Below are 15,035 nucleotides of genomic sequence, written 5' to 3' on the forward strand. Positions count from 1 at the left end.
CTCAATCACTTGCCTGTCCTCACCATGACCACCGGCCACTCAACCCCCCGGGCTTACCTCAAAGATCATCCGCTGAAGACCAAAGCAGAATGTGGAGCCAAATGGGTTGGTGTTGTTTGGGGAGGAGGACCTGAGGCCAGGGAAGCCACAGTTAGAGGGGCAGACAGAGGCCAAGGCCAGGCAGGGCATCCGGTTCCTTTTGGGATGGGGGCTATTAGCCAGTGGTCCCTCATGGCCGTGAGTGTTTCCCACACAGGCCCTTGAGGTCCTAGTCATAGTGATGGGCCTCATTCAAGCACCAAATCCTACATAGTCCAGCTGGCACAGAAAGTTAACATGCAATTGGACTGGAGTGGTGCAAAGTCAGGAGGGAGAGGGAGCCTCAGGCAGGATGCAACCAGGTATTGGGCTGTTAACTAAAGCAGGTAGCAGCTTTGATAGGGAAAAGGGAGGCCAGGACAGCTAGTCAAAACTGCCTCCCTTTCTGAATAACTAGAGGCGAAAAGGTCCCCATACCTGGAGGTAGGTGGGAGAGGGGGGAGCTATCCCAAGGGGCAGCCTCTCTGGTGCGAGTAAACATGCAGAACAGCTGGCCTAGTCCTAGCACGCAGGGTTGCGGCAGGAAGCATGTCTATGGCAACACCAGAAATTTCTGTCATTTCTGTCATTAAGCCATACCCACTGCTAGGGCTCCCTGGGCCTTCTGGGCTGTGAGGAGCCAGATGGGGTGATCAGAGACAGCAGCCTCCCACTCACCTGTGCAGGACAACAGGCTTCTCCACAGGGTGGCCCAGGAGCTCCTGGATGTTGTCCCACTGCAAGAGGGATGGGGGTGACACGGGATTAGCAGGGACCTGACCCCACCCATGACAAATGGCTGGCCCAAAGGACATGGGAACCCAGACTGCTGGCAGGCTGATGCCTACCTCATTTTCAGACTGCATCAGGTGGGAAAATAGGAGCTTACCTTGCTGTAGGTCGTGCATGTTTCTGTCTGACCATCTGTGTTTTCTGAAAAGAGAACACAGGGTGGTTGGTAGCTGGCCTGGCCCGGATTCAGTTCCACACCTGCTCAGGTAGATGTCTCAGCCCACCTGTGACCCCAGCCCTAGCCACCCTATGCACTGGGATTGAAGTTTGGAAAGCAGCAATCCCATGGTCACAGGATAAGACCTTGAGGGCCTCCAGGAGACTACAGACCAAGAACACTGTGGCCCCCAGAACACAGAGCCCAACCCAGAGGAGCTGAGGCTGTGGGCAGAAGCAGGTGGGCAAAGACGCCACAAACCCAACCACTGCCACCCTCTCTGCTTGGATCATCACCTCTTCTCGGATCATCACCTCTTCTCATCATGAGAGACTGATTCTAAAACCCTTGCCTTACCCTGAGGACACTGACTACTCACCTCTCTTTATGGTTAGTGGGATCTTGAACTCACAGCGGTGATAACTAGAGAGAAGGCAGATGGGTAAAGGTTGAACCCCTTGGGAGGCCTTGACCACCCCCACATCTCAACTCTGCACCCCAGGAAAAACAGGATCAAGCACACTTGCCCAAAGCCCTGGCTCTGGGCCTGACACAGTGTTCCCTGGAAGAGGCCAGATTTGGGCACTGGAGTCAAACCAAAAAGGGCACAGCTCGGGGGCTCTGAAGACCCTATCACCTCAGATAAGAGGCCAAGCTTTCTGAATCTATTTCCCTATTTGTAAAATGGGTATAAATGGAGAGATGTAAGATAATGGGTACTATACCAGGAACAGAGCCAACACTCAGGAAATGTTTGCTTCCCATGAAATAGCAAACATCCAAAGCCACAAGCTCTCTTTCCTGGAGGGGCAGGTACAGGTATACTCACATATTAAAATTATAATGTCCAGGGTAATTGGTGTGTAGGACAAACTTCTTCACTTTGTGTGTATTCGCGTCAAAGAGGATGTCCTGGGATAGAAAACAAGGATGCCCAAGTGGGGAAAGTTACTGAGGCAGGGCAGGGGGCTTTCGAGGGCATGTCCAACTTAGAGACACCCACTCCACAATGGGGATGCCCTTGGGGAACAGCTTTCTCCCAAATAACAATCAAGGGGACAGCTGAGGCTGAGTGCGAAGTGATGATGACATACACCGAACCATCTACAGGCCACCTCATTCCAAACCTTGTACCAGTAGGCCCAAAAGGCACAAGGGGCTACAGCTCCCACTGCTTGGGAACTCAAACACGGTCAGGGATATCTTTCCTGACCAAAAACACCTGATAAAAAAATGTAACCGAATGCTTACTTCGGCAGCACATATACTAAAGTTGGAACGATACAGAAAAGATTAGCGTGGCCCCTGCACAAGGATGACATGCAAATTCGTGAAGTGTTCCATATTTTTTTAAAGATGTTAAAAAAAAAAAAAAAAAAAGTAACCAAGCACAGATTTTGGCTTACAGGCTAACAAGAAGATTCAGGGGCCACCTGACTCTCAAGGGACTCAAGGCATCTGGCTATTCTGAATGCCATGACCTGCCAGACCCTTCTGGCTTCCACAGGCCCTCTCTGTGGGAGTCAGCAACCCTTGGAACTGAAGTAAAGGCTAGCCTCTAGCCAGGACTCAGATCTGGATTTGACACTGCCTATCAAACACCTCTTCGTACCCTGCCACACCCTTCTCAGGTTCACATCCTGTCAGCTGTTCTGCCTGAGACCCCAGGGTTACCCCTGACTCCAGCCATCCACCAATAGCCACACCATGTCCCATCAGGGCTGGTCCATTCGCTCCATCTTCCCTGACACCTATCATCACTGGCCCTTGAACTCAAAAAGAGGTTCAGCTTGGGACTTCCCTGGTGGCACAGTGGTTAAGACTCCACGCTCCCAATGCAGGGGGCCCGGGTTTGATCCCTGGTCAGGGAACTAGATCTCACATGCATGCTGCAACTAAGGAGCCTGCCTGCCACAACTAAGGAGCCAGTGAGCCCCAACTAAGGAGCACATGTGCTGCAACTAAGGAGTCTGCCTGCTGCAACTAAGGAGTCTGCCTGCTGCAGCTAAGACCCGGTGCAACCAAATAAATAAAATAAATATTAAAAAAAAAAAAAAGAGGTTCAGCTTACAACAGTGCCATTCCCTCCAGCCACCATCCTACCCTCAAGAGTTTATGATCCCACTGCCTCTCCCCTGCTACTCCTGGCTCCTCTTTGGTCTTTTCCACACTGGCAGACCCAGTCCTCCTCCTTTCGCCCTCTCTGGAGTATACCATTTCTTTGCTGCTTCAGGGCCTCAGGCCCTAGAAAGCTGAACGGTTAGAAAACCCAATATCCAGGCTAGCCCTGCCCTCTGAGCTCTATCCTGCTGGTGCAGTTTCTTTACACTATCATTTCTCTCACACACACATCTACCAGCTGGACTGTCAGCACCGATGGCCACAGCTCCATTCAGCACCGTACGTCCAGAGCACAGGGCCGCAGCAATACCTCTAGGGTGATCCCCTAAAAATACACAAGCACACTCCCAGACTTTAAGCCTTTTTTGTTTGCCTGTTTTTTGGCTCCAGAAGAGGGTCCTATGCTCTACAAAACAGCAGTTCCCAAAACATCTTAACCTGAATGACTCCTGCAGCCTCTACTTGTGGATCATGTTTCCCTCAGAAAAGAAATCAAGACATACCAGAGAACCCAGTGTTTCTCAGCAATGGTGGTGACAGGAAAGGTCTACTTTGGGGGTACCAATGCCAATGCAAGATGACACTGGTAAAGCCAGCTAGGGCTAGGTTTTCTGCAGCCAGGCATGGTTAAAGCTGCATGTATGCACACAGGTATGCCCAGGGGCACTGCACACTCCCACAGAAATGGAACGCTTCTCTAAGGAATCACAACTTACCACTCCGAGAGTGAAGTAGTTAAAAAAGTAGTCATTGCACTTCGATGGAACTTGCTTATGAGGAGAAGGAGAATGAATCTTCATCTGTTGGGGAAAAAATAACAATGAATTGAAATCCAACCCCTTAATACATTTAATTCTTGGATTAAATGAGTCTACAAACTGTGCTTCTTGTATAACATTAATCTGTTGGGGAAGCAAGAGTGTGGGAGTCCCACATGATGGTGCCGAACAACCCAGCCAGCTTTGGTTGACTATAGACTGCGCCCTGGTCTCCAAGGAAAGGCAGAACAATCTGACCAACAGGGGTCAGAAAAGAGCTTTCAATTTACTTTTCCATCAGCTTTAATAGAGCAGGTCCTATGGGAAAACAGCAGTTTACATTTACTCAATATTAAGTTAAAGTTGATTGAAACAAAAAAGAGAGAGAGACACCACCTATTCACTTTATAAACACATTTTCCCTACCTTGTCTTCTGACTTGTAGAAGACCTTGTGTGGAGAGCCAAGCATGCTAAGAACATCTTGGCAGGAATCGCCAAAATACACTGAGCGTTCAAATACCCGCATCTTGGCATCTGCTAATAAGCCGGGTCCACAACCTGGAAAGAACAAGGTACAGGTGGTCAGGTTCCCAGTCAGCGCCTGTAACCCTGCAGCCCAGGGTCCTGGGAGCCCTAGAGAGGCCAGTGGCTGCATGCTGCATTATCAGGTTTGGCTGAGGGGCAAGACTGCATGTAAGCAGAAGTACCAGGTCACCAGGACTTGAGATGCTAGAAGAGATCACCATCTACTCAAAACAATGCGAGAGATTCACTCAACCCCACAAAAGTGATACAGAGCTCTGGAAAAGTCATTCACTGACTCAGCAAATATTCAGTCATTGACACCATGGGCTAGGACACTTTGCTAGATGCTGAGGAAACAATGGTGAGCAGAACAGGTGCAGTCTCTGCCCACACTGGAGCTTATGGCATGAAGATTCCAATCAGACCATCACACAACTGTGGTACAATAAACAGCAGCACAGGTGCTACGGAAATATATAAATGGGTGCTATTATCTCTTGCCACTTTCTAGGTCCTGACAAGATACAAGGATTTACGTTAAGAAGTACTTCTCGGGGCTTCCCTGGTGGCGCAGTGGTTAAGAATCTGCCTGTCAACGCAGGGGACACGGGTTCAAGCCCTGGTCCGGGAAGATCCCACATGCCTCAGAGCAACTAAGCCCGTGCGCCACAACTATTGAGCCTGCGCTCTAGAGCCCACAAGCCACAACTACTAAGCCCACGGGCCACATCTACTGAAGCCCGTGCTCTAGAGCCTGTGCTCCGCAACAAGAGAAGCCACCGCAATGAGAAGCCCGCACACTGCAACTAGAGAAAGCCCACGCGCAGCAATGAAGACCCAACACAACCAAAAATAATAAATAAAATATATTAAAAAAAAAAAAAAGAAGTACTTCTCAATGGTAACCCCCAACCTGAGACTGGACCTGAAGATCACCCTATAAAAGAGCCAAGAGCAAAGCACACACTAACTTTTAATTCCCTAATTCTACAAACACCAGACCCACTAACACTCAAAAGAGACAAACCAGGCAAGTGGGAGAAAGAAAAAAACCTGATTTGCCAGAAGTTTCTTTGTTGGGAAGAATCTTGCAACCCTGACTTTGTCTAATACATTTCAGAAATGGTTCTAGTTAAACACACACATACACAGAAGTGGTTGTGGAATAGCAACAGACACACCAAGAGTAAAATTTCCCCCATTCTGTGGATGAGAAGACAAAGTGTTTTGCCCAAAATTATAAAAGGAAGCCAAGAATCCAAGGACTGCAATTCCTGGTACCATGATAACCACCACCATCACCTTACTCTACACAGGGCTTTATAGCTGACAAAGCTCTTTCTCGCATAACAATCCATTTGTTATATATAGAAGACTTCAGGGATCCAAAATCTGAAACAAAGAGGTACTGAGTTCTCCAACTAACCCAAGAGTCTTAAGTCACAGCACATATAAACTGAGTGGCAAAATAAGAGCTGTTTCAAATCCCACTCCTGACACATACACACACACAGCTGTGTGTAAATTAACTAGGTCCTGGGAAAAACCACGGTCTACATTAACCTCTGTCTATAAATCCTGCACTTAGGCAAGGCTGGGTGACCTATGGAACCCACCAAAAGTCCTGTCAAGCTGGACTGTGTGCCCATGTCTCCAAGTACCAGATACTTGTGAATGTCCAGGTGGGGCTACAGGGGAGACACCCTTCACAGGTGAACCTCCTCTCTTTTTTTTTTTTAAGATTTATTTACTTTATTTTTTTTTGGCTGCGTCAGGTCTTAGTTGCGGCACGTGGGATCTTCATTGAGGCATGCAGGATCTTTCGTTGTGGCGCGTGGGCTTCTCTCTAGTTGTGGTAGCGGGTTTTCTCTTCTCTAGCTGTGGTGCACAGGCTCCAGGGCGGGTGGGCTCTGTAGTTGTGGCACTCGGGTTCCAGAGCTCGTGGGCTCTGTAATTTGCAGTACGTGGGCTCAGCAGTTGTGGGGCGCAGGCTTAGCTGCCCCGCGGCATGTGGGATCTTAGTTCCCTGACCAGGGATCGAACCCGCATTCCCTGCACTGTAAGGCGGATTCTTTACCACTGGGCCACCAGGGAAGTCCCAGAGCCTCCTCTCTTGTCTCACTCTACCTGAAGCCTCCTCAGGTAAAATTACCCTTAGTTCTTTTTAGGAGACTATTTTAGTTTCTGATTCCCTGGAATGAGTCATCCTATAAATTATTGTGGGGATCAAGACAATTGAATGGACTTTCCATGTTAAAAGCATCACTGTAGCCACACTCCATAGGAAAAAGATGTGAGAAATGGGTTGGCCAGGACAAGCTACCCTTCTGCTTGCCAAAGGAAACTCTCAATGAGTACTGGGTTGGATAGTAAGTCAGTGATGCCTTGACTTAAAGTGTTTTCCCCACTGACCCTGTAAGCGGTGAGATGTGACTGCTAGGAGTGTCCTGTACAGGGTGGCAGTCAGAATTGGCTGAGACCCCCTACTCTCAACAGGCTCCTCTTGCTGTCACCTGGGATAGTCACACCATCCTTGACCATCCTGCTGTTTTAAGCAGCAGTCCTCCTGAGAAGACAGACCTAAATTGCTTGACCCTGTTACCACATCTCAATTCTCTCAAAAACTACAGCTCAAGTGCAATGTTCCTTTAAGTAGCTGGTGTTCTGCCATGGCTAGAAGACCACATTTTAAGAAATTTCTGGGACTTCCCTGGTGGCGCAGTGGTTAAGAATCCGCCTGCCAATGCAGGGGACACAGGTTTGAGCCCTGGTCCGGGAAGATCCCACATGCTGCAGAGCAACTAAGCCTGTGCACCACAACCACTGAGCCTGCACTCTAGAGCCCACGAGCCACAACTACTGAGCCCGCGTGCCACAACTACTGAAGCCCGTGCGCCTAGACCCCGTGCTCCTCAACAAGAGGAGCCACCGCAATGAGAAGCCCATGCAACGCAATGAAGAGTAGCCCCCGATCGCCGCAACTAGCGAAAGGCTGCGTCCAGCAATGAAAACCCAATGCAGCCAAAAAATAAATAAATTTATTTTTTAAAAAGTTATATATATAATTAATTATTAAAAAAAAGAAAAGAAAAGAAATTTCTAACCTGGAGGCTGTGAACTAATTGTTCAGGGGAGTGAGTTCACAGTTTATATACCATATTCTAAACGGTTGAGAACGGATGCCCCAGAGACTGATGCAAGACACCAGCTTACAAACAAACACTGGCTAGAATATGAACTCCATTAAGGCACAGCCCGGTCATGGAGCTCAAAGTCCCCAGGCCATCCTTATGGAGGCAAACTCCACACCGGAGGATCTCGGTACCACTAAGTATAATCCAAAGGTCCGAAGGAGTTGAGATTGTCCACACAAGAAAATCACAAGATGAGGCGTGAATCCTGGAGAGACCAGCTACTGAAGGCAGCAACTCTTTTTGTTCACAGTCAGCAAAACTGAGCAGGGTATGGCTAAACCACAATTCAACAAGTTCCTCTTGCCAGTCTACTCTGAGAAATGAGCACAAAGGGTGGAAAACGAGACAACATACAACACTGAGCCCATAAGATATATCTCCAAGACGTAGGAACCACTGCAAAGTTACATAAGTACACAGAGGCTGATGTACCTGCCGAGGGAAGAAGTTTTACTGCCGTTTATAAGATTTGCTCAAAATAAGACTGTCTTGTCCCTTCACAAATTTAAATGAAAACTTTTAACCATAAACATCAGCACCATTTGTCTTCTACCAACTATCCTAAGGACGTGGGATTTTAGACTATCACACCAAGGACGTAACGGAGAATCCACCACCCCAAAGCCAGTAACTGACCTGCGGCAAGTAGGCGAAGTCGTAAACCTGAGGGTCCAGTTCCATCCCGAAGAACATCTACACTCTCAGCGTACACATTGCCCAGGAAACAGCTCAGGGGCATTGCGGGAGCCCTGGGGGAAGGCACAGTGAGCAGAGGCTTTGCCCTCCCTCCCAGGGAGCCCATGGCCTTAGCATGAAGCTTGTGCTCCCCTACACGTACTTGGTATCCTGTAGGCTGTTTCCACTGTAGATGTACATTCGTTTCACAGTTGCTCCATGGGGTATCTGGAGAGAAGCCAGACCATGGGCAAAATTGGGCTGCAAACACAAGACAAATATTTTAATAAAAGCACACTGTGGGCCATGCGACTCAGGCTCTGGCATTTTCCCGACACTCATGGTCTTCAAGAACTGGCCAGGTCACGAAAGTAAGGAACTTAGAATAGGAATATCTCAGTTTCAGATAGAACTCTGCTACTGGTACTGCCTTACTTGGTACAAATTTTCTGTATCTATTTCCTCTTCTATAAAAATGGGTATGGTTACCTACAGCGTAGAAGGATGGGACTGTGGTTTCTGAGAAACTTTGAAGTCTGCTTGTTTTATTTATCAAGATTATTAAAATTCTTGATATTAAAAAAAGAAACTGGCCAGGTCAAAGCACACAGTCCAACCTGTCTCCAGGTCAATAAATTCACCTAATCATGCAAGTTCATCTTTAATTTTACTTAGTTTTTCATTCCTTCACCAGGGAGAAAATGTAGAAATGCCTCCTTTAATAAAATGTAAAACTTACAAAAAGCTATCATTTCATAACACTAAGGATGCTGTTGCCTAAGGATGAATTCTCTCAAATTCCAGGCCATTGAGAAAAACTGTGGTGATTTGGAGTTTTAAAGCACACGACATGGAATTACCTCTGCAAAGTGAGCTCAACCTCACTCTTCAGTTGGAAGCGCCCTCTTCCTGGGAATGCCAGCCAGGGCTTTGTTCTATCAGCTTCCCCCACTGTACGCCCCCATTGGCCTCCGAAGACCTCAGAGATCAGGAAACCAAAGAAAGAGCACCTATCCAGCCTCCTCCAATGGTACTCTGCTGACCCATATCACCTAGGCACCGGGCAATAAATATCAGGGAAAGAGAAAGGCTAACCTCGTACTTGGGAGCCTCAGTCCATGAATCTAGCTGAAAAGAGAAAGACAGTCCTCTGAAGTTGAGGTGGAAGAGCTGCTCAGCGGAGTTGTACACTGTGGGAGTGGGGAGAAGAAAATGGCATGGTTGAATGGCATCAGAAGTTGCGAACACAAACCAGCCTGGCAGGGAGTGATGGCTGGCAACACCTTCCTTGTGTCTCATTTCTGAACTGACCTACTAGACTGAAAGCAAGAGGGAAGAGCCTTCCTGTACACCCAAGTACCAATCCCCAAATCCGACAGGAACATGGCTACAGATGACCAGAGGAATCAAATGGACTTGGCTTACCTCCAGGATGGGTCGCACCAAAAGACTGGTCAATCTGCTCAATGGTGGGAGCTATGGCTTGAGAATTGAAATGCACACCACTGAAAAACAGAGATACTTTTTAATACCAGGCTTTGCAAGATGGGCTCACAGATCATTAGAGATGGTGGCTGGAAGAGTTACTCTTAAAACACAGGTGGGTGAGTCTAATATTATATCAAAATAAAAGTTTAACTATAGAACTTTTAAATAAGAGACAATAAATGAGGTCAGAAATAGTCAATTCTCCTGAGGTTGATACAGAGAATTAGTCCTCTAGGACCTCCCAAGACATTTGTGGCCACCAGGCCAGTTCAGAAGGAAATAAATCCGGCCTCAGCCCCATGACATTTGGACTTGGATAAAGAGTACTCAGAAATAGACACTGTTAATGTGTTTTCCCAGGATGCCTACTAGTAGTTTGGCTTGAAAAGGAACTTTCTTAAAAAGGGATGAATGTCTTAAAAGGGTATAGCCAAGCGAGGCAGCTTGTTTTCCTAACAAGCAGAAGAACCAGCATTCATGGATTGGGTGAATGGGTATGTGGATGGGGAGGAATGGATCCCAAGCAAAGGAAAAATACCTGGGAGGGGGGTGGGCTTGGGAGCAAAGAAAGGCATATGATTTCAGATAATGAGCATGAAGATAAATCATTTACAACTTTAAGGAAAATGTTTAAGGTTAAGAATACTTTTTAAAAAATTAATTATCACTTATGGAAAACCTCTGCTTTTTAAAAAATTTATTTTATTGAAGTATAGTTGATTTACAATGTTGTGTTAATTTCTGCTGTACAGCAAAGTGATTCAATTATATATACATTCTTTTTCATAGTCTTTCCATTATGGTTTATTACAGGATGCTGAAAATAGTTTCCCATGCTATACAGTAGGACCTTGTTGTCTATCTATTCTATATATAATAGCTTGCATCTGGAACCTCTGTTTTTAACCAGGCACTGTGCTATATGCTTTACCAGTATTATCTCATGTCATCTTCCTAACCCAGCAACCTGATTATTGGTTTCATTTCTCTCACGAGAAAACGAACTCAAAGAGGTTAAGTGACTTGCCCAATTTCACAGAGTAATAAAATGAAGAAGTCATAACTCAAACTCAGGGAAGCCTGACTCTAGAACCCTCACTCTTACCCACCACTGTCTCTTAAGAGGGTAAAGAGAAGCCAGATCTTGAGGTACAGAAGGCCCCAACAAGACTAAAAGACAATCAGAATCTACAGGGGTCAGTGCTATTATGCATCTGCTTTATCCACTTCTCTACTGGCAAACACTGCTTGAGTCAGCCCAGGAACTGATCCCTTACACACCCTCGAGAAGGTAAGCCTGTTAAGGAAGCTTACTGAACGGAATATTCTAGATGCCAGCACAGCGCCTTACCATAAGGAGGTTCAAATATTTGTGCATCATACAGGCAAATACAGCCCATTTTCATTCTAAAAAGCAGATTTTGGCCCCGCAAATAGTAATCCTTTTGGCATTCTCTTTAGCATAGGCCTTGAAGTCAGATGTATCTGGTTTGTCCCACCTCTGTTGGTAATGAACACATAAAGAGGTGCCAAAAGAGGCTGTGCAGGGAGGGGCAGCTATGACCCAGGGGACAGTCACAGACCTCTGAGCTGAGGTCCTGCTTTGTTGTGAGATTAAATAAATTGCCACATATGTGAAGTGTTTCACACACAGTGTGTTCTTAATGAGGTTTCCTTCTCTTCCCCAGGAAACTGAGTAGACTTGGAGGCTGCATGAGGAAATCATGGCACCAGGCTGTAGTCCCAGAACTGCTAAAGATGGGAATCCTTTACTAACTTAATATGGGTAGTAGATAAAGCTCATGTGTACCAAGCCTACGACACATACCAGGAGAAAACTTACCAATATTTTAACTTTACTTTAGTCAAGTCATATACTTCAATCACCTAAAAACAAAAAGCAAATGTTTAAGAGCTGTTAGTGCTTTGCAGTTGAAAAAGATTAATCAGAAAGACATTTATAGAGTAGTGAAGAAAAAAAAAATTATCACTAGTTGAAATTCTCCTGAAGCACTGCACATTACGTTTTTTTTTTTTTTAATAAATCTATTTATTTTATTTTATTTATTTTATTCTTGACTGTGTTGGGTCTTCGTTGCTGCACGCAGGCTTTTTCTCTGGTTGTGGCACGCAGGCTTCTCATTGTGGTGGCTTCTCTTGTTGGGAGCACAGGCTCTAGGCACGTGGGCTTTAGTAGTTGTGGCACATGGGCTCAGTAGTTGTGGCTCGCGGGCTCTAGAGCGCAGGCTCAGTAGTTGTGGCGCATGGGCTTAGTTGCTCTGTGGCATGTGGGATCTTCCTGGACCAGGGCTCGAACCCGTGTCTCCTGCATTGGCAGGCGGATTCTTTTTTTTTAAATAAATAAATAAACAAACAAATAAATACATAAATAAATAAATTTATTTATTTATTTTTGGCTGTGTTGGGTCTTTGTTGCTGCACGCGGGCTTTCTCTAGTTGCAGCAAGGGGGGGCTTCTCTTCGTTGCGGCGCACGGGCTTCTCAATGCAGTGCTTCACTTGTTGGGGAGCACGGGGTCTAGGTGTGTGGGCTTCAGTAGTTGTGGCTCATGGGTTCTAGAGTGCAGGTTCAGCAGTTGTGGTGCACAGGCTTAGTTGCTTAGTTGCATGTGGGATCTTCCCGGACCAAGGCTCAAACCCGTGTCCCCTGCATTGGCAGGCGGATTCTTAACCACTGCCCCACCAGGGAAGCCCCTGTTCTTATTTTTAAATCTGGAAGAAAAACCCATACCACACACACAGCATAAACTCACCCTACCCCTCTTTCTAGTGGATTGTTGAACAGATGTCCATGGATGTTACGTGTCAGGTTTTTAGATATCACCTACTGCTGGGTCACATAAAAGATTGCACATACCACGCTATAGGACAGTGAAACCCTCCACAGAAACAAATTCATGCAGTTTGTGAAGGCTGTAAACTGTAAAGGGGATACTGAGCCCCCTTCCTTTTATTGTATACTTTACTGCATTATAAAAACCCAAATCAAATCCCTTTCAAAAATAGTTTCAAAATACTGTGGTTTACAAAAACAAAAAAAGATGGATGGAGGGGGAGGTCTATCCTACTAGAAAACAAGTCATATTACATTAGCTTAGGTCAAGTGTGACAATATTCAGCTATATCCCTAACGAAGAGCATCTGGTCAAACCTGGAGAACCTCAGGACCCTTGTGAAGTTTCAAAAGGTTCAGCCTCAGATGAAATGTCAAGAACTCAGGAATGAGACAAAGGAAAAGTATTGAACACTCAGCCACTAGCGATGCCAAGTAATGAGCATTGTGAAGTCTTTTATGACAGTGGTGTCAAGGGCTAGGCAGGCAGTAGCATAGCTGGCTGAGGCCTGGAGTACCATCTGGTATCCTACAGCTGGGAGGTTTGGCCCCCACTGAAGAAGCACAAGCAGAGCTGGTTCAATGTCTGTTTGCCCTGACAATCAGGGCTTCATCCTGGGAAGGGCTGTAGGACACTGGGTACAGGAGCATCTGGCATTGTCACAGGAACAGAAACATAACAGGCAGTTCATTCTTGGTCAGACTTGTCCCTAACTTTGTTTGAGAATCATAACTGAACCACAAATTGGGCACCTCTTAACTATAAGGTGCAGCTATTCTGATCCTACCTGCTGCTAAGAATCACTCCCTCTGCTGGGCTGTTGTAGCACTTCCATCTGCCCTTTCCTACACTATTAGTATATGCTGTTCACTGGTACCACTATTAGCATATGCTGTTCACAGGTACCACTGAGTTAAGCCCCTTGAGGTCTGGCTCATTAGTTTGCACAGAGGAGGTACACAACACATGTCAGGGAGTCAGCCGGGTATGAAGATAGCTAAGGGCAATATGAAGTTCAAAAATATGAAAAGTGGTGGCAAGAGAGGTCATGCAAGGGCAGGGGAATAGCTGTGATTCATGACACTATCTTCAGAAAGCCTGGGCATGGCAGTGTATTATGCCAAACTGGTATGCCATTTTACCGAGGCCAGGGTCCCATGCTGGCAGAAGCCTCAACCCTCAGCCAGAATCCCTGCTTGTATAGCAGGGGCAAGCACTCTGCCTCTTTGAGTGCTACCACTATGGCTGGCCAACGATCCCCCAAGGGCTGCCCATTGCTCACCCTGTGGGCCTCCAGGATATTCTTGCTGTGACACTATCATTCACCTGCCAACAGCCCACACCAACACTTATGGCGTGGCACCTGTGACATGAAGGACTCCAAGAGAGTCAGCACTCTGGGTCCCTTGCCAGAATCAACAAGCAGATTTTGACCCATGGAGCTTTCTGGGCCATAGGGACAAGTAGCTGGGGAAACCTGAAGTCCATGGTTTTCCACCCTCTGGGCTGGAAAAGACCTTGATTTCCCCAGAGGAGAAGACATGGCAGCAGCCAAGATAGGAAAGGAAAAGACAGGTGGCTGTAAAGATTGTGACTTGTGAAGCATCATTCCATAGCGCTCTCTCATAGGCAGGGAGTGAGAGGATGGGGAAACTGCAGGAGATAGCATCGGGGAGAAGCAGCTTCTGAAGCCCTTGGATGGAGGGGCAGGCAGATGGGTGAGGTCAGACTTGGTACCAACCCAGGGCACCTGAGGGATCACTCATCAGTTTCCAGAGACTCAGGCAGGGCCCCAGCCCCTCTTTCTTCATAGGGACCCCACAGAAGGCAGAGAGAAGGTTCTATTCTATCTCTTTTCCCATTCCTCACTTTTCTGCATAGTATGCTTACACTATTTTCTTCAGCTTTTATCACATCTATTTCCCATACTCATCAACAAACCTAAGCTATTTCTATTCCCAGTGGCCAGTTACCGCACTCTGGTAACATAGGGTTAAAAGCTTGGTGTCAGGTAGACCACTTATCCTCTGTCCCTCTGTTATTTCATTGGTAAGAAGTACCACTCACAGGCTTGTTAAGATTAAATTAGGAAATGCATGGGAAGCACTCAGCCATGTGCCTAACATGTACTAAGTGCTCACTGAATATATAATATTGTCCTCACCATGCTCTAACTCTATGGTAGGCTGCCCATCTATCCCCCACTGTTGTCTATTTAGGTTACTTCTGGCTTTTCATTACTATGAAAAGCCCTGCTGTAAATATCTGGCATTATTACCCTCCCCATAATCTTTTTGGGTTATGTTTCCTAAAGTGGATTTACCAAGTTAAAGACAAGTGACTCTTTGTAAAGGTGTTTCCAGATTAATTTCCCCTAATTTGTGATGAAGCC

General features: G+C 46.5%; 1 protein-coding gene and 1 non-coding gene across 2 annotated transcripts in view; one reads left to right on the forward strand and one right to left on the reverse strand.

The window, feature by feature from the left end:
• Positions 1 to 15,035, reverse strand: part of PHAF1 (phagophore assembly factor 1) — a 29,026-nt gene that overhangs the window by 2,079 nt on the left and 11,912 nt on the right. Inside the window, exons 5-16 of the mRNA XM_068527646.1 lie at positions 11,634 to 11,677; positions 9,728 to 9,807; positions 9,398 to 9,492; positions 8,466 to 8,563; positions 8,264 to 8,376; positions 4,333 to 4,466; positions 3,865 to 3,948; positions 1,857 to 1,939; positions 1,407 to 1,450; positions 968 to 1,011; positions 757 to 815; positions 58 to 130 (exon numbers count right to left, since the gene is read on the reverse strand). Of these exons, the coding sequence (XP_068383747.1) occupies positions 58 to 130; positions 757 to 815; positions 968 to 1,011; positions 1,407 to 1,450; positions 1,857 to 1,939; positions 3,865 to 3,948; positions 4,333 to 4,466; positions 8,264 to 8,376; positions 8,466 to 8,563; positions 9,398 to 9,492; positions 9,728 to 9,807; positions 11,634 to 11,677 (951 nt within the window). The remainder of the gene's footprint in view (positions 1 to 57; positions 131 to 756; positions 816 to 967; positions 1,012 to 1,406; positions 1,451 to 1,856; positions 1,940 to 3,864; positions 3,949 to 4,332; positions 4,467 to 8,263; positions 8,377 to 8,465; positions 8,564 to 9,397; positions 9,493 to 9,727; positions 9,808 to 11,633; positions 11,678 to 15,035) is intronic.
• On the forward strand, positions 2,271 to 2,377 carry LOC137754011 (U6 spliceosomal RNA). The gene has a single exon (XR_011071690.1). It is a non-coding gene; the product is annotated as a U6 spliceosomal RNA (small nuclear RNA).

Source organism: Eschrichtius robustus, chromosome 19, assembly GCF_028021215.1.
Source record: "Eschrichtius robustus isolate mEscRob2 chromosome 19, mEscRob2.pri, whole genome shotgun sequence".
Taxonomy (NCBI): Eukaryota; Metazoa; Chordata; class Mammalia; order Artiodactyla; family Eschrichtiidae; genus Eschrichtius; species Eschrichtius robustus.